Source organism: Nerophis ophidion, linkage group LG21, assembly GCF_033978795.1.
Source record: "Nerophis ophidion isolate RoL-2023_Sa linkage group LG21, RoL_Noph_v1.0, whole genome shotgun sequence".
Classification (NCBI taxonomy): Eukaryota; Metazoa; Chordata; class Actinopteri; order Syngnathiformes; family Syngnathidae; genus Nerophis; species Nerophis ophidion.
The window spans coordinates 25,986,675-26,010,302 of NC_084631.1; the positions used below are offsets into that span (position 1 = coordinate 25,986,675).

General features: G+C 38.2%; 1 protein-coding gene across 1 annotated transcript; it reads left to right on the forward strand.

Annotated features, from left to right (window-relative positions):
• The first annotated feature begins 18,788 nt into the window (after positions 1-18,788).
• Positions 18,789-21,245, forward strand: LOC133539959 (uncharacterized). The gene is made up of 2 exons (XM_061882364.1): positions 18,789-20,139; positions 20,250-21,245. Exons 1-2 carry the CDS (start codon positions 19,263-19,265, stop codon positions 20,276-20,278), a joined length of 906 nt encoding a protein of 301 aa, XP_061738348.1. The 5' UTR covers positions 18,789-19,262; the 3' UTR covers positions 20,279-21,245.
• Positions 21,246-23,628: the final 2,383 nt, after the last annotated feature.

Genomic DNA, 23,628 nt, shown 5'->3' on the forward strand with positions numbered 1-23,628 from the left:
GTTTGATGTAAAACAGGTATACCGTAGGTGAATTTAATCGCTTCGTGCAGTTTTTGTAGTTCAAACAAAACGTTGACGGGGATGTCGCATCGTAGACGATACATCGACATATCAACAAACAGAGCATATAAAATGAACACGTGATAAGGAGAAGGTTGAAAAGACTTTTCTTTAGACCATTCCTTCAAAATTGATTCAAAAATGTCAAAGTCAAAAGCATGAGAGACAACGGATTTCCAGGTAGCTTCCCAGGTAGGCTTAGAGCGGGCATAATCAAGAATAATTTGTAGTTTTTGAGGTTTGTCTCGTTTTAGAACATACGCTTCCATCGCGTCAATCAACGGGTAAATAACAGCGTGGTTCTCGATGGAGTTTACAAGTTTTCTCCAATAATTACCCATCTTTTTTGTAATTATTCCAACACTCTGTCACCATATCCAGATGTCTCAAAATCGTTTCATCACCCCGTACCAACTCGTTGTACACGTCATCTATGGCCCACCAGACATTTCTCTCTGATTTCAGCTGAGACAGCAGAGAGTCGGCGTAGGATTCGACCCTTGAATCCTCAGCCTCGATGCGACGAAGCATCAGCAAGCGTTGAATGGCTTGAATGAATTTAGACGTACGCAGAGTCTTGATGAGTCCGTCGTAGTTGTACAGGAGAAAGTCCTCTTCATAGGGTTCCAGGCACGGGTGGTTTCTCTGGCTCGGATGGTTCACCCGACAACCGTAACATTCGCTCTGCCTGAACTGGCGGATGGCCTCGTTGAGGAGATGAAACACGGCCGTTTTCACCGTGCTGGTGAAAAGCAACCACTTCCCCCCATCGGTTTCATCATCGATGTGCAACGGGGGGTCCAAGAGTGACAGGGATGGTGACGGGGGTGGTGGCGGGGACGGCGGAGGTGTTATGATGATCAGGTCATTCTCCTTTTCCTCCTCCTTCCTATCGTCATCTGGCAAAGACTGCGTAGCGTTGTCGGTTTTCACCCCCCATCTGCAGAAACATCTGCCGAAGCGACACGTCTCATCGTCGCTCACCACCTCCGATCCAGCCGTCGTTTCAGGAGGGTTAAAGATCTCGGCCATGTTTGCTTCATCAGTCGTGTTTACGGATGGTTTGAAATCGTCCTGTGGTATAAGACGGGTCTTTACGCGTCTGATGGTCTTGTTTGCCATTTTCTTGTTTGAGATCCGTGCGTTCAAAAAAGGGAGCCAATATGGTCTGGTCGAAAAAAAAATTGCAGGGTGGGGGTTGTTTTTATAGGGAGGGTCGAAAAAAAAGTCTCGACCAATCAAACTAACGCTATGATTTTCAAAGGGTATTGGACGAGTCGGTGGAGGGGGTGTTTCCTTGAAGGTTATTGGTTGAAACTGAAGCGGGGGAGGTCCTTTCGTCCTCCGTCGGGGGTGTGGTCTCAAAGGACAACTTTCTTCTCGTCGTCAGCATGCTTTTCCATTGTCGACTGCTTCGGAACAAGTCGTTTATTTTCTCCTTCATCGACGCCATTCGCTCTCGCCATGCCACGATGGGTACGACCACCAACGGTGTAAACACCCCGCATTCATCGTTGAAAGACTCCAGGGAAAAGACATCGGGCTCGGTCCACTGAGCCGTATAGGTACCGGTGATTTTTGGAGCACGGAGACTGGCACGTAAAAACCAACGACCCGAGGCTGAAGATTTCGTCTCCCAGGTAGCGCTGAACAGAATTCTTCTCTCATTCAACTCATCCATCGTCGGGTAAGTAAACAAGCTTCCTTTTACGCGTTTATCCACCGGTGAAGGATCACGCCACAGGAAATCGGGCATTGCCAGTCTTAAAACTTCCCAATCCACGGTAGATAACGATGAAAATATCGAGAAAGGGCTTCCGTCTCTTCTTTCTTTTAGCTGAAATAAGCAGATATCCCCCATTTCGTATCTGAATACAAATCCAAAAGATCCCTCCCCTTCCAAATCCCATTTCTCACGCAAAGATTCGGTCGGCGGCATCTGAATACGATTTAGAAACACTCGACTTTTTTGCGGAGCGTCAATGTAAGTTTTATTATTTTTATAAATCGAAACAGGCGTTTCACTAATCATGACCGAATCGAACAAAGTCTTTACGCCAACGTATAAAGCTCCAAATAATGACTAAGCCTTACACTGCCCTTTTGTACCCCTCGTGTGTGTGTGTGTGTGTGTGTGTGTGTGTGTGTGTGTGTGTGTGTGTGTGTGTGTGTGTGTGTGTGTGTGTGTGTGTGAAGTGCGTGCGTGTCCACATCTCCACACGTAACATTCCCAGCCATCAATACATCGAAATCTGGAAGTTGTTTCAAACGATCGTAAACATTTAAACTATCAAATATATGGTCACATGCTGCTCAGATGACATTGCTTTCTTAAAAAAACTGAACCCTCCTCTGTTCCCTGTCAGGTCTTAACTCCACCCTCTTCCTGGTTTAACCACTCCCACCGCAGGTCTTAACTCTGCCCTCTTTCTGTTTAAAACTCCACCCTCTTCCTGGTTTAACCACTCCCACCGCAGGTCTTAACTCCACCCTCTTCCGGGTAAGCCACACCCACTTGACCTTGATATTTGAACCTGACATTTGAACCTGACCTTTAACCTTGACCTTTAACCTTGACCCCCTCATAAATCATTAACCTTTGAACTTGACCCCTCATAAATCATTGACCTTTGACCTTGAGGGTCATAAATCATTGTTTTATGGGGGGTCATAAATCACTTTTGACTAAAGGTAGGGACTTAACTTCTCTAATGTGCGCAGCAAGCGCTGCTGCAGTGCAGATGATGCTCTCAAGAAGTTTATGAGTTTCATCATTGTTGTCATGATTTCAGAGTACACTTCTCCAAGACTTGCACAAAGAACAGACTGGTGGATTATGCAGTGATAAGATATCAGGCCAGGGTGGTGTTCTCTCAGACGCGGAACCAGTCCCTTCTCTCTCCCCAACATGGCTGGCGCTCCATCAGTAGCAATGGACACAACTTTCTTCAGATCTATCCCTTTTTCATTCAGCATTTCTGATATTGCTTTATAGATGTCTTCTTCCCTTGTTTGTCCACTGAGGTTTGCCAGGCCCAAAACATCTTCAATAATCTCCCCCTTTTCCTCATCATAATACCTCACAAAACCAACAACTGGGCATTTTCAGTGGTGTCAGTGGACTCATCCACTGCTAGGGATATGCACTCCACGTTTTTTATTCCATCACAAAGCTGCTTGGACAAATCACCAGCCAGTATTTCAGTACGTCTGGTAGCTGTGGCATCAGAGAGTGGGATTTGATTTATTTTAGCTTTCATTTCCTCCTTTTCTTTGCCTTCAAACATGGCACCCAACACTTCAGTCAAGCATTCTTTAATAATTTCTGCATCAGAGAATGGCTTCTTGTGTTTACCCAAAATCCATGCCACTCTGAGTGAGCACTCTGTTGCTATTTGTCTTTGTGTCATAGATTTAACAAAAATCTTGCTTGATGTTTCATATGACTTTTTCAGCCTTGTGATTTCTTTTTTTCTCAGCTCTGAATCATGAGGAAATATCTCTTCAAATTTGCGGTGCTCTTTTAGATAGTGACGTTTCAGATGTTCACTTTTCACCAGAGCAACAGTACTGTTGCATATTAGACACATTGGTCTGGTACTTGCAGTAGGTAGGATGAAAACATATTGCTCTGTCCATTCTTCCTTGAAACGTCGGTTTTCTCTGTCCACCTTTCTTTTACCAGCCTGAGCCAACTTGGAGCATGCCATTGTGATTTGATTCACATTCAGTGACTGACGAGTGAATAGTTAGCGAAGTAGAGATACGAGGCAACTGTGTGCATGCAGCGAAAGGTTCCATGCGCCTGTGGCACGAACTCTGTATGACCCAGGTGGTAACAGCCTATCAGCGCATCGTTGTGATAGAGATGACAACCCATTCCTCGGAATCAGCCAATCAGAATGGCGCTCTCGCTCTCACTGCGTCTCTCTCTCTCTCTCTCTCTCTCTCTCTCTCTCTCTCTCTCTCTCTCTCTCTCTCTCTCTCTCTCTGAGAGAGAGAGTGCGAGTCAGACGTGCGAGTGAGACACGGAGAAGTGTAAACAAACGTGGAGATATTTGACTAAAACAACAAAGAACGTTGACTTGCGCTAGCGATAACGCAAAGATAAATACAATTATTATATTTTTTATAATAATTATGATTATTATTATTTTTTTTTTTCTATAATTCTTGTTGGGTCCGAACGGACACGTCGCTGGGTCCGGACATGGACCGCCGTCCGCCTGTTGAATATTTATCTTTGTTGGTTGTACTAGAATCTAGTACAACCAACAAAGATACATATTTCTAGAAATTATTAGCCATTTTTCATGTGTAGTTTAGAAGTTATGTTTGAACACATTTGTATTGCTTTTTTCACATTATCTCAGGATTCTAAGAACTTTAGTGTCATATTGAGTAAAAAAACTGCTTTTTGCATTTGCAAGATTTAAAAAGCATTTGTTTCGAGTAAAACTCCCAAAGATGCATTATTTCAGGCATTATAAGCCATTTTTCATGTGTGGTTTAGAAGTTATGTTTAAATAACCTTCATATTGAGTGTTACAGTATACAGTCAAATTGGGCAAAACCTATTTATTGTATTTGAAAACCATAGAAAAACAACTGTTTCTAGTAAAACTCAAATGGATTCAATATCAAAGGCATTTTTAGACATTTTGCACGTTTGGATTAGGAATTATGTTGGAATACATGTTTATTGCTTTTTTCACATTATCTCAGGATTCTAAGTACATTACTGTCAAATCGGGTAAAAAATTACTTTTTGTTTTTGCAAACCTTACCAAATATTTTTTTTCCAGTAAAATTCACAAATATACATTTCATCAGGCATTATTAGACATTTTGCATGTGTATTTTTGGAGTTATGTTTATAAACCTTTCATATTTAGTATGACAGTTATACTGTCATATTGAATAAAAACTCATTTTTGTCATTTTGAACCTTTCCAAAATACCTGATTTTGTTAAAACTCACAAAAATTAAATACTTCAGGCTATATTAAACAGATTTGATGTTTGGTATTAGAGTTATGTTTATAAACCTTTCATATTAAGATGACAGTTATACTGTAATATTGAATAAAAAAAAACTAACTTGTGTGTGGAGGTTTCCTGCGTCTCGCCCGGCTTCTTCTGACCACAGTATCACACAGCTCAGAATACAGGTTTGACACAGCATTTAATACATCTTTTACTTTACACAATTGTCCGTCTGTTCAGCTTCTCAGGTTTGACACAGTCTTTAGTACATCTTTTACTTTACACAATTGTCCGTCTGTCCAGCTTTTCAGCTGTCCCTTGTTCGTCTCTGTGCGTCTGTCCTGTGTCCTCCTGCGTCCTCGTGCCTCTCTCTCTTTCATGGTCTCCAGCGCTGCTAATAAAGGGAACAGGTGATTAGATCACTCGTTCCAGCTGAGGTATCCACTCACCTGTTGGCTGCTTCATGGCTGGCCCCTGCACACACCCCGCCCGCAGGGGACGCGCGGAACACGCCCCTCTCCACATGCCTCCACCGCCAGACACAGGCCGGGCACCCGTCTGCTGTTAATTAGTAAAAAAAAAAACTCTGCCAAAGAACAGGTTATGCGCCCAGATCGTCGCTTAAAAGCTGTTGTGCACGGACTCTGTGTGAGGATAAACGGTATTGTGGGAACTGACAATGGAGGATAAGATGTTTATTGACAGACTGAGCGGACCAGAGAACTGGGCAACATGGAAGTTTCTGATGGAACACTTGCTAAAGGCTAAAGGACTAATGGGCATGCTAATGGAGACGGAGACGCTAGCCGCAGATGCAGCACAGGTGGAATTCACAAGATGGAGAGAGAAAGCGTTCTCTGTGTTAGTGCTAAATGTAAGTACACCCCAGTTATACCTGATAACAAACTGTCAAACTCCCAAAGAGGCGTGAACCGCGCTGAAAGCCCATTTTGAGAGGGATACTTTGGCTAATAAACTGTTCCTTAAGAAAATATATTTTAGATGTGAAATGACGGAAGGAGAGGTTTTAACTGAGCATTTAAAACAAACGAAGGAGCTAACTGATCAGCTATCAGCTATTGGATCTGTAATTGAAGAGGAAGACCAAATTGTAACATTGTTGGGTAGCTTGCCACCAAGTTATGCTACTATTGTCACTGCACTAAAAACAAAGATTGACAACCTGACACTGAAGTTTGTTCAGCAAGCATTAATAAATGAAGAGCAAAGCAAGTGAATGCTAATGATTCCAGTGGTGCTACGTCAGGTGGTGCATCCGCCATGTCATCAAAATTTCCGGTAAATGTGCAGAATAGCTCCAAGACAGTGGGAGCAGCAGATAAATTGTGTGGAGATGTTACAAATTTGGTAGAGAACGCCATATCAAATGCGAATGTCCAACTTTGAATAATAAACCACGAAAGAAAATCCACAAGGCTCTAAGCACATGATGTGTGAGGATGAAGATGATTCCTCTGAAAGTGCCTTAGTGATCAGGGATGCAAACAGTGACAGACCACAACAGGCTGAGTGGTTAATTGATTCTGGAGCATCAAAACACATGACGTGTGATAAAGACATTATTCAAGAATACCAGCAGTTCACAAAATCACAGTCTGTGAAACTGGGTGACGGCAGGGTAGTTGACGCCCTAGGAATTGGAAATGTCAACCTGAAAATGACTTTCAAATTAAGTGATGTAAAAAATGTCACAATGTATGATGTGCTGTATGTTCCAAAGCTGTCTGGGAATTTATTCTCAGTGGGAGCTGCTACCAAGAAAGGGAATACAGTGAAGTTCAGAAAGTCTCGTTGCTACATATGTGGAAAAAGTGGAACACTTCAAGGAATGGGAACACAAAGAGCTGATGGACTATATCAGCTGGATATTGAAGGAAGTGAAACTGTATGTCACAGTGCTTCTGTAGCGGCCAGCCTGTGGCACCAGCACCTTGGTCACACTACCAAGCTTAAAGAACTCAAAGATTTGGTGAACGGAGTGAACATTTCTGCATAAAAAGATATTCCCTTCTGTGAAGGATGTGTGGAAGGCAAGTTGGCTAAGAAGCCATTCAAGTCGATTGGAGGAATCCGTTCCGAACGCAAGATGCAGCTGATTCACAGTGTGGTCTGTGGTCCCATGCAGACTGAATCTATAGGTGGAGCAAAATATTTTGTGACTTTTATTGATGATTACACAAGATGCTGTAAGGTATACTTCTTGAAACAGAAAAATGAGGTGCTAAGCAAATTCAAGGAATTTGAGAGAACATTCTCAAATGAGTCTGGTCTAAGCATCACCAGGCTGAGGACAGATAATGGTGGTGAGTACACATCAAAGGAGTTTCAAGAATATTTTAAGTCTCAAGGCATCCACCATGAAATGACTGTACCTCCCTCACCACAGCAAAATGGTGTTGCAGAAAGAAAAAACAGGACATTAGTTGAAGCAGCTAGAAGCATGCTGTCACATGCAAAGTTGTCAAAAATGTTCTGGGCAGAGGCTGTAGCCACTGCAGCTTACATAGAGAACAGGCTGCCCACAGCTGTTCTAAAGGAAGAGACACCCTATGAGAAATGGTGTGGAAAGAAACCTGACATGAGTCACATGAAGGTGTTTGGCTGTATTGCTTATGCACATATCCCAGATGAAGAAAGAAGGAAACTGGACAAAAAGGCTGTGAAGCTATGTTTTGTGGGATATGCAAACAATGCCAAGGGATATCTCCTGTATGATGAAGAGAAGAGGAGGATTCTAATCCGCCGTGATGTCATCTTTGATGAATCAAACTTCAGCTGGAAGCAGGAAATGAAAGTACCCTGTTCGGAGAATGAGATAACCATACAAGCAGATGAGAATGAAACACGACATGATGAAGTCACAGTTGACAGCACTGTCAGAACAAGTGGCAGAATCAGAAAGGCTCCAAAGAGATTTGGATATGATGAGTTTGTCGATATAGTGACTGTTGATCATCATGCTAATATGTGTCGTGTGACAGAGCCAATCACACTGAAAGAAGCATTGGTGAGTCCTAATGCAAAAGAATGGCAGGAGGCGGCTGACTTGGAATTCGAGTCACTGCTGGAAAATGAGACGTGGGACTTGGTAAATTTACCAAGAGAAAGAAAGGCAGTAGGATCGAGATGGGTGTTTAGAGTCAAGCATCATAGTGATTGAAGAGTGGAAAGATACAAGTGCAGGCTCGCTGCCTGATCAAAGCAAGTTAAAAAGGTGTGTGAAATGTGAAATAAAGTTTGTGAAAACAATGTAAAAAACAAAAAAGAAATTGTTGTTGTTATTTGACATATTGTGAAGGAGAGCACGGCTCTGTGATATTATTTAAAGGGACCTTATGTTATTGAAAAACTAAGTGGGAGTGTTGTAATGCAGTAGTTTTTCCAAAAGATGGCAGTGTTGTAATGTTTATATTTTCATCCCACTTTGTATGTGCACTTGCTGCTCTGCTGTTAGTTAATAAAAAAAAAAAAAACTCTGCCAAAGAACATATGTTTCGAGTAAAACTCCCAAAGGTGCAATGTTTCAGGCATTATTAGCTATTTTTTAATGTTTGGTTTAGAAGTTATGTTTAAATAACCTTCATATTGAGTGTTACAGTATACAGTCAAATTGGGTAAAACCTATTTTTTGTATTTGCAAACCATGGAAAAACCCCTTTTTCTAGTAAAACTCACATGGATTCAATGTCACAGGCATTTTGAGACATTTTGCACCTTTGCATTAGGAATTATGTTGGAATACATTTTTATTGCTTTTTTCGCATTATCTCAGGATTCTAAGTACATTACTGTCAAATTGGGTAAAAAATTACTTTTTGTTTTTGTAAACCGTACCAAATGTTTTTTTCCAGTAAAACTCACAAAGATAAATTTTTTCAGGCATTATTAGATATTTTGCATGTGTATTTTTGGAGTTATAGTTCAAAAACTGTCATATTGTATGTTTGTATACTGTCATAGTGAGTAAAACCTCATTTTTGTAATTGTGAACCTTTCCAAAATACCTGATTTTGGTAAAACTCACAAAAATTCAATACTACAGGCTTTATTAAACAGATTTGATGTTTGGTTTTGGAGTTATGTTTATAAACCTTTCATATTAATATGACAGTTACACTGTTATATTGAATACAAATACTAACTTGTGTCTTTGCAAACCTTACAAAAGATACTTTTTGTAGTACAACTAACAAAGATAAACATATTTAGGCATTAGTAGCCATTTTGCATGTGTTGTTTAGAAATTATGTTTGAATACATTTTTATTGCTTTTTTCGCAATATCTCAGGATTCTAAGAACATTATTTTCATATTGAGTAAAAAACTACTTTTTGCATTTGCAAGATTTAAAAAGCATATATTTCGAGTAAAACTCCCAAAGTTGCATTATTTCAGGCATTATTAGCCATTTTTCATGTGTGGTTTAGAAGTTATGTTCAAATAACCTTCATATTGAGTGTTACCGTATACAGTCAAATTGGTAAAACCTATTTATTGTATTAGCAAACCATAGAAAAACAACTGTTTCTAATAAAACTCACATGGATTCAATATCACTGGCCTTTTTAGACATTTTGCACCTTTGGATTAGGAATTATGTTGGATTACATTTGCATTGCTTTTTTCGCATTATCTCAGGAATCTAAATACATTACTGTCAACTTGGGTAAAAAAAAAAAAACTTTTATTTTTTTTCCGTTGTCATGAAAAAGGGATGTTTTTGTGGTTGGTGCACTAATTGTATGTGTATATTGTGTTTTTTATGTTGATTTCATAATAATAATAACATTTTTTATATATATATATTTTTTAATTCTTCTGCGGCCCAGTACCAATCGGGCCACGGCCCGGTGGTTGGGGACCACTGTTGTAAGGTTTGCAGAGACACAAGTTAGTTTTTTTATTCAATATAACAGTATAACTGTCATCTTAATATGAAAGCTTTGTAAACATAACTCCAAAACCAGACATAAAATCTGTCTAATAAAGCCTGTAATATTGTATTATTGAGTTTTACCAGAATCAGTTCACAATTACAAAAATAAGGTTTTACTCACTATGACAGTATAAGGTCACACTCAATATGACAGTTTTTCAAACATAACTCCAAAAATACACATGCAAAATGTCTAATAATCCATCCATCCATCCATTTTCTACCGCTTATTCCCTTTCGGGGTAATGCTTGAAGAAATGTTTCTTTGTGAGTTTTAATGGAAAAAAAAAACATTTGGTAAGGTTAGCAAAAACAAAAAGTATTTTTTTTTTACCCAATTTGACAGTTATGTACTTAGAATCCTGATATAATGTGAAAAATGCAATAAAAATGAATTCCAACATAATTCCTAATCCAAACGTGCAAAATGTCTAAAAATGCCTGTGATATTGAATCCATGTAAGTTTAATTAGAAACAGTTGTTTTTCTATGGTTTGCAAATACAAAAATTATGTCGCGGAGGCAAAAATTCGGACATGGGTGGAGTTCGGGGAAGCCATGGAAAACGACTTCTGGACGGCTTCAAAGCAATTCTGGACCACCATCCGCCGCCTCAGGAAGGAGAAAAAGTGCACAGAGGATGGTGCTCTGCAGTCGAGGTCAGCAGAGCACCATTGAGGAAAAATCTACTTTTTGCATTTGCAAGATTTCAAAAAGCATATGTTTCGTGTGAAACTCCCAAAGATGCAATATTTCAGGCATTATTAGCCATTTTTCATGTGTGGTGTAGAAGTTATGTTTAAAATGTGTCATATTGAGTGTTACATTACACAGTCATATTAAGTAAAACCAAATTTTTGTATTTGCAAACCATAGATAAACAACTGTTTATAATAAAACTTTTTTTTTTTTTTTTGTCCTGTCCAGCTTCTCAGGCAAATCATATAGTTGATGTAGGTGCCCATATCGGCTGTTCAGATTTACTTTACAAAAGAGAAGTGTAGGATACTTCTCTTGTTGCCTTATTTGAATTTGACTTTATTAAATGTATTTATATTATCATTTGGTGCAGTCGGGCCGGAGCAGCAGGGGATAGAAAGAGAAAAAAAGGAAGACAGAGGGGAAAATTGTGGGGATAAGAGGGGGATTAGACAGAGAGACAAAAACAACAACAGCAAATACAACAATAACAAAAACAACAATAGAACAACATCAGCACAAACAATATGTACAAATATGATCGTAAAAGTGATAGCAAATAAGCAGTTAGTGAAATAAATAATATAGTAATGACAATGAGCATTTTTACACTAAAACTGGAGCAATACAAATACCAATAGAAAAAGCGCTATTGATCATGAACAAAACCAATGGTTTACCTCAATTATCAACAATACAGTTGTTCAAATGCAACAATACGTATACATAATGATAGCTAGAAAGATAATAAAAATAAATGAATAAATAAAATATATATAAAAAAAAAGAAGGAATACCGAAAGATGAAAGGGAAGAGAGAGAAGCAACCTATATTAATCTTGTAGATTGTTATAGTAACAATGGGTTAAGCTCTGTCAATATGCCTTGTGTTATCCAGTTTACCCTAGGGCAACAACGTTGATATATGTTTGATGAAACATGATAATGTGCATGAGTGTATGTATGTTATGTACTTGTATAGGAACAAAATGCGTATATGAATGTTTGTACAGTGAATGTATATGTACAGAATGTGTATGTTTGTTTGTACAGTGAATTTATATGTACAATATGTGTATGTTTGTACCGTGAATGTGCGCGTGGATGGACGGACTTGGAGTATGTAGGTATGTAATGTATTTGTGTATGTATGTGGGTGCGTAGGTACCAATGTATGGACGTTTGTATGTATGAATATCTCAGGATTCTAAGTACATTACTGTCAAATTGGGTAAAAAAAATACTTTTTGTTCTTGCAAACCTTACCAAATTTTTTTTTCCTGTAAAACTCACAAAGATACATTCCTTCAGGCATTATTAGACATTTTGCATGTGTTTTTTTGGAGTTATGTTTCAAAAACTCCCAAAAAAACCATGCAAAATGTTTAATTTTTTTTTTTTTTTTTTTGGGGTTATGTTTCAAAAACTGGCTTCACGGTGGCAGAGGGGTTAGTGCGCCTGCCACACAATAAGAAGTTCCTGCAGTCCTGGGTTCAAATCCAGGCTCGGGATCTTTCTGTGAGGAGTTTGCATGTTCTCCCCGTGAATGCGTGGGTTCCCTCCGGGTACTCCGGGTTCCTCCCACTTCCAAAGACATGCACCTGGGGGTAGGTTGATTGGTAACACTAAATTGGCCCTTAGTGTGTGAATGTTGTCTGTCTATCTATGTTGGCCCTGCGATGAGATGGCGACTTGTCCAGGGTGTACCCCGCCTTCCGCCCGATTGTAGCTGAGATAGGCGCCAGCGCCCCCCACGACCACAAAAGGGAATAAGCGGTAGGAAATGGATGGATGGATGGATGTTTCAAAAACTGTCATATTGAGTGTGACCGTATACTGTCATGGTGAGTAAAACCAAATTTCTGCATTTTTGAACCTTTCCAAAATACCTGATTCTGGTAAAACTCACAGAATTTCAATATTACAGGCTACATTAGACAGATTGTATGTTTGATTTTGGAGTTATGTTAATAAAACTTTCATATTTAGTATGATAATTATACCTTACAAAATATCATTTTACTAATACAACTAACAAAGATAAATATATCTAGGATTTACTAGCCATTTTGCATGTGTAATTTGGAAGTATGTTTGAATACATTTTTATTGCTTTTTTCGCATTATCTCAGGATTATATGAAAATTTTTGATATATTGATTAAAAAACTATTTTTTGCATTTGCAAGATTTAAAAAAGCATATGTTTCGAGTAAATTTACCAAAGATGCAATATTTCAGGCATTATTAGCTATTTTTCTTTTCTGTTTTAGAAGTTACATTTAAAAAAAACTGTCATATTGAGTGTTACAGTATACAGTCATATTGAGTAAAACCTATTTTTTGTATTTGCAAACCATTAAAAAATGACTGTTTATAGTAAAACTCAAAAGGATTCAATACCACAGATTTTTTTTTGACAATTTGCACGTTTGGATTAGGAATTATGTTTTTATTGCTTTTTTTGCTAAATATTAGGATTGTAAGTACATTCCTGTCAAATTGAGTAAAACATTACTTTTTGTTTTTTGCAAATTTTACTAATTTTTTTTTTCCAGTAAAAATCACAAAGATACATTTCTTCAGGCATTATTAGACATTTTGCATGTGTATTTTTGGAGCTATGTTTCAAAAACTGTCATATTGAGTGTGACCGTATACTGTCATAGTAAGTAAAACCTAATTTTTGTATTTGTGAACCTTTCCAAAATACCTGATTCTGGTAAAACTCACAAAATTCAGTATTACAGGCTTTATTAGACAGATTTTATGTTTGGTTTTGGAGTTATGTTAATAAACCTTTCGTCTTTAGTATGAAAGTTATACTGTTTTATTGAATAAAAACGAACGTGTGTCTTTGCAAACCTTACAGAATATATTTTTTCTAGTAAAACTAACAAAGATGAATATCTCTAGGCATTATTATCCATTTTGGATGTGTTCTTCAGAAGTTATGTTTGAATAAATTTGTATTGCTTTTTCTGCAATATCTCAGGATTCTAAGAACATTATTGTCATATTGGCGAAAAAACTACTTTTTCCATTTGCAAAATTTTAAAAAGCATATGTTTCGAGTAAAATTCCCAAAGATGCATTATTTCAGGTATTATTAAGTTGAAGTTAAAGTACCAATGATTGTCACACACACACTAGGTGTGGAAAAATGTGTCCTTTGCCTTCGACCCATCCCCTTGATCCCCCCCTGGGAGGTGAGGGGAGCAGTGGGCAGCAGTGGTGCCGTGCTTATGGTGATTTAACCCCCAATTCCAACCCTTGATGGTAAGTGCCAAGCAGGGAGGTAATGGGTCCCATTTTTATATAGTCTTTGGCAGGGGCGCCGAAAAGGAGACGGATTCTAGGGGCCCATGATGGAGGGAGGCCCAGAGAGGCCCCTAATGATGATGAATTTATATGAAATTATGTGTTGGGGGCCCTGTAAAGATTATTTTCATGGGGCCCAAAATCCCTAGAGGCGCCCCTGGGGTTTGAACTCACAACCTACCGTTTTACCTGATTCTGGTAAAACTCACAACAATTCAATATAACAGGCTTCATTAGACAGATTTTACGTTCGGTTTTGGAGATATGTTTATAAACCTTTCATATTTGGTATGACAGTTATACTGTTATATTGAATAAAAAAAACTAACATGTGTCTTTGCAAACCTTACAAAATATATTTTTTTAGTATAGGAGAGGAGTTGCTATCCTCATCTCAAAAAAGGTCAATTTTGAAAAAGTACTGGAAATTGGTGATAAGGAGGGTAGATTTATTTTAGTAAAGGGAAAGATAGATGGGAACCCAATTACCTTATTGAATGTTTATGCACCACCTGGGAGTGATATTAACTTCTTCCAAAAAATCACCAATTTTATGGTAACGGAAACCAAAGGTTTTTTTGATTTGTGGTGGGGATTTATATATCTATTTACAGCCAAATTTGGACTCATCTAGCATAAAAATACATGACGTTAAACCCCTTTATAAGAAAGTAAACACACTTTTTGAGGAAGTAGACTTAATTGACATATGGCAAGACCTTTTCCCAGACAGAAGGGACTATACTTTTTTCTCAGCTCCGCACAGTCTTTATACAAGAATAGACTATTTTTCTAACATTTGGTAAGGATAAAGATAAAATATGTACCTGTAAAATTGGGACGATAGATCTAAGTGACCATGCACCTATATACCTAACTATTGACTTTAATTTGAGGGCAAAAAATAATACATGGAAATTAAACTCAAGTCTGCTGAATGATCTACCCTTTAAAACACAAATTAAATCGAAATTAGTCTCTTCTTAGAGTTCAATGACACAGGAGAGGTTTCGCCTCCCATGTTATGGGACACATTGAAGGCTGTTTTAAGAGGGAAAATTATAGCAGTATCTTCATTTAAGAAAAAAAAATGAGAATAAAAAATCAGATGACTTAAAAAAAGACTAAAAGAATTAGAAAGAAGACACAAACTAGATTTGGCAAAAGATACATTAAGGGAAATAAGAAATATTAGTTTGGCCACACAAGAAATAAAAAAAATCTAATGTTTTTGAAACAGAGACACTATGAAAGTGGCTCTAAGTCTATGAAAATATTGGCCTGGAAACAAACAAAAAAAGATAGCGGAAAACACAATTCATAAAATCAGGGTTCCAAGAACAAAAGAGATAAAAACTAAACCAAATGAAATCCAGGAAGCCTTCGAACATTTTTATAAAACTTTATACTCCGAGGTATCTAGTAGGAGCATAACTCAAATCGACAGCTTCCTGAATTCCCTGAATTTACCTATTTTAGATGAAAAACAAAATAAAACAATGTCTGCAGATATAACTGAAAATGAATTAAAAGTTGCCATTAGTAGGCTTAAATTAAGTAAATCGCCAGGATCAGACGGTTACACGGCAGAGTGGTATAAGGAATTTAAAAATAAATTAATACCTGTTTTACTCCCCACATTGAATTGGGTCTTAAAAAAGGCTCAAACGCCACCTAGTTGGAGGGAGGCAATTATTTCAGCTATACCAAAAGAAGAAAGGATAGAATCGAATGTGGATCTTACAGGTTCTCAATGTAGATTATAAACTATTTACTTGTATTATGGCCAAACGATTAGAAGATTTCTTACCTATGTTAATACATAATGATCAAACAGGTTTTATAGATCAACGCCAAACACAAGACAATATAAGAAAGACACTACATATTATGGATCATATACAAAGAAAAAACATCGAAGCAGTTGTTATAAGTGTGGATGCTGAAAAGGCCTTCGATTCGGTCAATTGGAATTTTCTTTACAGAGTTCTATACAAATTTGGCTTTCAGGATCCAATCATTAAAACCATACAGGCATTATATAATAATCCTACTGCTAGGATTAAAGTCAATGAGTACTTATCAAACAGTTTTACCCTAAAAAGGGGCTCTAGACAGGGATGTGCACGGTCACCATTACGCTTTGCATTATATCTGGAACCATTAGCTCAGTCTATCAGACAAAACGAAGACATTAAGGGAATTAGGATTAAAGGAAGAGAGTATAAATTGGCCTGCTATGCGAACGACATTTTGGTCTACCTTGGACACCCAACATACTCGCTCCCTATGTTAATGCAATCACTTGAATTGTATGGTCAATTATCAGGATATAAAATTAATATAAGTAAAACCCATCTACTCTCATATAATTATAACCCACCAGGGGAAATCAGAAGTAGTTACCCTCTGAAATGGCAAACAGAGTCTTTTAAATATTTGGGCGGGCATTCATTTGTCAAAAGATCTAACAAAATTATCAGAATACAATTATCTACCCATACATAAAAAATAAAAGATGATACAGCAAGATGGAACTTAATTCCTTTTTTTTAGCCTTAGTTCTAGAATTGATTCCATTAAAATTAATGTACTGCCAAGACTGCTATACCTGTTCCAAAACCTTCCAATAGAGATTAACCAAAACCAATTCAATGAATGGGACAAAAAGGAGGATGGGGTTTACCTTGCCTCTGATATTATTATTTTGCAGCCCAGATGAGAGCAGTGATATGCTGGTGCAACCCGTCATATGTTGCTCAATGGAAAATTATTGAAAAAGAAATGGCCTCCATCCCCATACAAGCAATCCTGGCAGATAGCAATTTACAAGCCCACATAAATAACATTGATAATCCATGGGTGAAATGGACCCTCAAAGTATGGAAAAAGATTATAAAAGGAACACAAACTCAAGAGCAATATTGCAGTTCTTAAGTGGTGTGCCTATGATACAAAGTTTGCATCTAATAAATTAGACTCAAGATTTAAGGACTGGATATCTAAGGGCATAACAGCTTTATGTAGTGTAATGGAAAATGAAAAATGCTTAGTTTTCAAAAACTATGAAAAGGACATATATATTACAAAACCAAGATTTTCATCGATATCTGCAGTTGCGACATTTTGTTAATATGAAGGTGAAAAGCGTTACAAAGACGAATATATGTTTGATTGAATTGTTTACAAAAGCTTACAATTCAGAAATTATTGATAAAACTGTTTCATGATTGTTTAAGTGTTTGTTGAATATGAAATTATACTCAACCTCATATATCAAAACAAAATGGGAGAAGGAAGGGGGGATAACTATATCGGAGGAAGAATGGACAATAATATGGAAATATCAATGGACTTGTACCAGCTCACCCAAGTGGAGGGAGTTTGGCTGGAAAAGTTTGATCAGATTTTTCATTACACCTTCTCAGAAGTCTCACTATGATAACTCCCCTGCCTGCTGGAGAAATTGTGGGAATTCAAACGCAAACCACTACCATGTTTTCTGGGACTGCTCTACCATAAAGGACTATTGGAAAGAGATACACCAAGCTTTACAGGATATTTTTAAACGAGAAATACCCCTTGAAAGTAAATCTTTGTTTTTTGGATTTGCTCCTCAAGATTGGCTGAGGAAAGATAAATACTTAATGAATAACCTACTGGTGGCTTGTAAAAAGACCATCACTAGGAAATGGATATCCCAGGAGAGCCCAATTTAGAAGCAATGGATGGAAACCACAATGGACATATATCAAATGGAGAAGATAACTGCCTTTATTAATTATAAATTGGAGAAATTTGCCTCATACTGGGAAAACTGGGTCAATTATGTCATGCCCCATAAGCCTGACTTTAATCTCTGGAATTAGTGTACTGTTTAAAAAAAAAAAAAAGATTACTCCCTATATGTGTATATATACATATAAATAAATAAATACAATTTAATGACTGTCAAATTGAGCGAGGCAGTATACTGTCACAGTGAGTAAAACCTAAATTTGGGATATGCAAACCTTACAAAAACTGATTCTAGTAAAAGGCATTTTTTAGACATAATTTATGTTAGGTTTTAGAGTTATGTTTATATAAGTTTCATACACAGCATGACATTTATACTGTCATATTGAGTAAAACAAATAAAATAACTTGTACTTTTGCAAACCTTACAACATTTATTTTTTGTAGTAAAACTCACAATGATACATTTCTCCAGGCATTATTAGCCATTTCGCATGTGTTGTTTAGGAGTTATGTTTAAATAACTGTCATATTGAGTGTGGCAGTATACTGTCAGAGTGAGTACAACATAGTATTTGTATTTGCAACCCTTACACAAACAACTCATTCTAGTAAAACTGAAATCAATACAATATTACAGGCATTTTTAGACATAATGCATGTTTGGTTTTTGAGTTATGTTTATATAACTTTCAGTTTTGCTATCATACTGAGTAAAAAAACGAATTTGTGTCCTTGCAAACATTACAAAATATTTGTGTGGAGAGACGGAGCCGCGGGCCGACGGCAGGGCGGGGCTCACGTTGACCCGGCTCAAGATGGCGGCCAGGAGGCGGAGTATGCAGCGTAACAAGGAGGAGGGGCGTGCCTGGAGCAACGCCACCACAATCAAAGTCAGGTGCGAAACACACTGTTAAGATTGTATATATCCACGCTCTTACTCAGTGACTGTTATAGAAGTAGGATGTTGTAGCGCATGTTATCCCCTTTAGGGCGCTCTGGAACTGTGTAGTGTTTAACACAGAAGCAGTTGTGTGTTCAACAGAAGAAGAGAATAAAAGTCTCCTCGGTGAGAGGACGTTGATGTTCAAGACTCGTTGAAAGTGTCGTTCATGTGCACGCATAAAGAACTCTGTTAAGCTCAAACACCTTAACAGGTTATGGGCCCAGCAACCCAAATAACGCCAGGAACTGCAGCAACCCCAGGAACCGCAGTAATTCCAGGAACCGCAGTGATTCCAACCAACTCAAGCAAACAAGGCAAGGTAGCGTTGAGTCGACGCACGGACACAGAAGCCAAGGAAGTTTGCAGGTGTGGACTTGAGCTAACAGAGGAGAACTACTTGACCAAGGATAAAGGTAATGCAAACGTGAAGTATTACACGGAGCATTAAAGGGACTTTAGCCAATGAAGTAGCGTGTACACTCGAAGAAGAAGTAACCGCGGCAAAGTTTGAGCTAATTAGCATAGCACAGTGCTAAAGTGCGGAGCTTAAACAAAAATGGCGACTCGTACTACTGGAGCAGTATCCCCGCAACTGTACTTCGATGGATCCGAAAGCAAGTATGACCTTTGGGAAGCAAGGTTTTTGGGACACTTACATATTTTAAAGTTGAAAGACACTGTTCTAAATGAACCAGTTGGAGAAGAGCAAGCAGCAGCGGACAGAATAAAGAATCCAGACTGCTATGCAGAGCTCATAAGGTTGATCGATGATAAAAGCCTGTCTTTAATTAGACATGATGCTACATACGATGGAAGGAAAGCACTGAAAATGCTGAGGGAGCACTATTCAGGAAAAAGCAAGCCACGAATAATCAACCTGTACACGTCCTTGACAAAACTACGGAAAGTAGATAGAGAGTCGACTACGGACTACATTATCAGAGCAGAAAACCTGATTACAGCACTTCGTGATGCCGGTGAGACTCTCAGTGATAGTCTGATCATAGCCATGATTCTTGGAGGACTTCCTGACGCTTACAAGCCATTAGCTGTACATGTAACACAAAACGAAGACAATGTGACATTTACAGATTTCAAAAGGAGATTACGTATTTACGAAGAGTCAGAGAAAATTAGTACTGCTGAGCCAACAGACAATGTGATGAAAATGTTCACAAAACAGGATAGAAATATCCAGAAGACGTACACCAGCAGCACTCAAAGTAGAAGTGGAGATGAAGATCTGACATGTTTCAAATGTGGATTAAAAGGACACAGAGCAAGAAATTGTATCCGAAAAGTGTGGTGCAACTTTTGTAAGAGCAACACACACCAAGAAACCATATGCAAAAAGAAAGATAAACGAGACAATGTCAAAAAGGTTACTGATGAACATTCCAGTGATTACCTCTTCAAAGCAGCACAAGAAGAAAGTGAGTCAGCAACCAAAATAAAGATGAAAGGCATTATGGTGGATGCAGGAGCGACATCCCACATTGTAAATGATGTGAATAACTTTACAAGCTTTGACAACACTTTTCAGCCAGAGACTCATTCAGTGGAACTAGCTGATGGGACAAGATGCAGTGGAATGGCCCAAGGAAGAGGAACAGCTACGATACATCTAATGGATAGCAATGGACGACAGCACAGGGCACAACTACAAAACGCTCTGTACATGCCCTCCTATCCCCACAACATCTTTTCAGTGGCGAGAGCAGCCGACGGAGGAGCAACCATAACTTTCAAGAAAGGACAGAGCCACATGATCACTAAAGATGGTAACAGATTTAAAATACACGAACATGAGAAGCTGTATTATCTACCAACTGTTGATGCGAATGAAGATCAGTGTAAAGTTTGTCATGACGTACAAACATGGCACGAGATTCTAGGACACTGCAACTATGACGATGTAATCAAACTCCAAACTGTGGTCAAAGGTATGGTAATTAAGGGAAATGTTAAGCCGGATCAGATGTGTGACATATGTACAAAAGGCAAGTTTACCCAAACGAGAAATAGGGAGCTAGATGCTAAAGCAAATAAACCCCTGGAGTTAATCCATACAGACCTAGCAGGACCAATGAAAACTGAGAGCATAGAAGGACACTAATACGCACAATGTTTCACAGATGACTATTCAGGTGCTGTATTAGTATATTTCCTTAAGTCAAAAAGTGATACAGTTACTGCAACAGAAAAGTTCTTAGCAGATGTAGCACCCTTTGGAGATGTAAAGTGTATACGTTCAGACAACGGCACTGAGTTTACAAACAGAGAGTTCCAAATGTTACTAACAAAGAACAAAATAAGACATGAGACGTCAGCGCCTTATTCGCCACACCAAAATGGCACAGCAGAGAGAGGATGGCGAACACTGTTTGACATGGCTAGATGCTTACTGATAGAAAGCAAACTACCAAACTATTTGTGGAACTATGCCATTCAAACAGCAGCTCATGTTAGGAACAGGTGTTACAATAGACGGATAAAGAAAACAGCATATGAGTTACTTTCAGGAAAAGTACCAAATGTGTCACAAATGCAAAAATTTGGGTCTACATGTTTTAGTTACAAACAAGAAAAGGAAAACTAGACTCCAAAAGTGAACAGGGCATTTTCATAGGATATGATAAAAACAGCCCAGCATTCCTTGTATATTATCCAGAAATGGAAAAAGTCCAAAAGATCAGATTGGTGAAATTCGCAACCAAAACAAGTGTAGAGAGAGAGACACAAACTTTAGAGCCATACGCAAGACATGACATTGAAACAGAGACAATGCAGTCTGTGACAGTGACCAGAAGGATGAGGACAGAGTTCAACCTGAAAACAAAACTGAGGATTTAAATGAGCAGGAAGATGTGGAACAATCAGCGAAAATGCCGAAACAGAAATCAGAAAGAATCATTCAGAGTAAAACAAAAGCCATCTTATTTACAAGATTATGAGACTGATGATTCATTGGACAGATTACAAACATGCGTTGATTTCTGTTATCGAGCAGTTTGTGACATTCCAGAAACTTATCAAGAAGCCGTGTATCATCCGAGTCAATGCACTGGAAAAACGCCATGAATGAGGAGATGAAGTCACTAGTGGAAAATGACACATTCCAGTTGACTGACTTACCACCAGGTAAGCGAGCTTTAAAAGCTAAGTGGGTTTATGCACTCAAAACAGACATAGATAGATCTAATAAATTTAAGGCAAGATTTGTTGCTAAAGGATACGACCAGAGAGCAGGAACTGATTACGACGAGACGTTTTCACCGACAGCTGACATGTTAAGTGTAAGAATTCTCATGCAGAAGGCGGCACAGGAGGACATAATCTTACATCAGATGGGACGTGAAGACCGCGTATCTACACGCACCCATCGACTACGAAATCTATTTAGAACAACCACAAGGTTACGAGAAAAACTCTAAAAAAACTCTAACACTGGTGAAAAACTGGTATGTAAACTAAACAAATCATTGTATGGACTCAAACAGTCGGGCAGAAACTGGAATACAGTGCTACACACTCATTTATGTGAAAATGACTTTGTGCAAAATGATGCAGATCATTGTGTATATACAAGAGAAAAATATGGTCAAAAGGTAATTCTTATTATTTGGGTAGATTACCTTATTTTAGCTACCTCAAGTGAAAAATCAATGCAGGATGTAAAAAGAATGTTAACTCAGAGATTCAAAATGAAGGATTTGGGAACCCTAAAACATTTCTTAGGAATAGACTTTGAACAAACACATGGACTAGTCAAAATGTCACAAGACAGATATCTGAAAAAGGTTTTACAAAGGTTTGATATGGAAAATTGTAAACCAAGAGAAACTCCTTGTGAACCAAAACTTGATTATGCAGAAAATGTTGAAAAGTTGAAACAACCAAGACAGTACAGAGAAGCAGTGGGAAGTTTAATTTACTTATCAACATGCACTCGACCTGACATAAGCTTTGTTGTGAGTAAACTATCTCAACACTTTAATGAACCTACTATGGAACATTGGAATACAGTGAAACATGTATTCAGATACCTAAAAGGTACATCAGAACAAGGACTTAACTTCAAGAAGAATGTAACTGAAAGACTCGGTCCGACAGTTTACTGTGATGCAAGTTGGGCATCAAATGAAACAGACAGACGTAGCACATCAGGCTATTGTGCAACTTTGTGTGGAGACAGTTCATTCATTTCATGGAAGACAAGAAAACAACCAACAGTAGCTCTTTCTACTTGTGAAGCAGATTACATTTCTTTAGCTTCAGCTATACAGGAGTGTCTTTACATTGAACAGCTACTAAAAGGACTTGATAACTATCAATATGTTAAAACAAAAGTGTACGAAGACAATCAGGGTACGATTGCACTCACTAAAAATCCTGTTAACAGACAAAGATGCAAACACATTGATGTGAAATACCACTTCATAAGAGACATTGTTGCTACTGGTAGGGTAATACTGGAATATTGTCCTACAGAACAAATGGTTGCTGATATTCTGACAAAACCAGCTACTAAACAGAAGTTGAAATGTTTCTCACAGAATATGTTTGGCATGTTGGGATGAAGACTTGAAGGATAAATCCTGGATGATGGAAAATGTTCTTAAAATATTGTTTAACACAGTGAGCTAATAGCGAGTGGAATGAGAGAGAGAGAGAGAGAGAGAGAGAGAGAGAGAGAGAGAGAGAGAGAGAGAGAGAGAGAGAGAGAGAGAGAGAGAGAGAGAGAGAGAGAGAGAGAGAGAGAGAGAGAGAGAGAGAGAGAGAGAGAGAGAGAGAGAGAGAGAGAGAGAGAGAGAGAGAGAGAGAGAGAGAACAACACGAACGAACAATGAGCACCAGGGGAAAACGACGTCACCGGCAGCCGAAAAGCCAGCCGAGACGAGTAGCAGAGGAAGAGGCGCTGG

Excerpts from the sequence above, each read along its gene's own strand:
- LOC133539959 (XM_061882364.1), top strand. The coding sequence starts at position 19,263 with ATGGCGACTCGTACTACTGGAGCAGTATCCCCGCAACTGTACTTCGAT. Across the intron at positions 20,140-20,249 it reads CAAAGCAGCACAAGAAGAAA|CCAGAGACTCATTCAGTGGA; the intron begins GTGAGTCAGCAA and ends AACACTTTTCAG.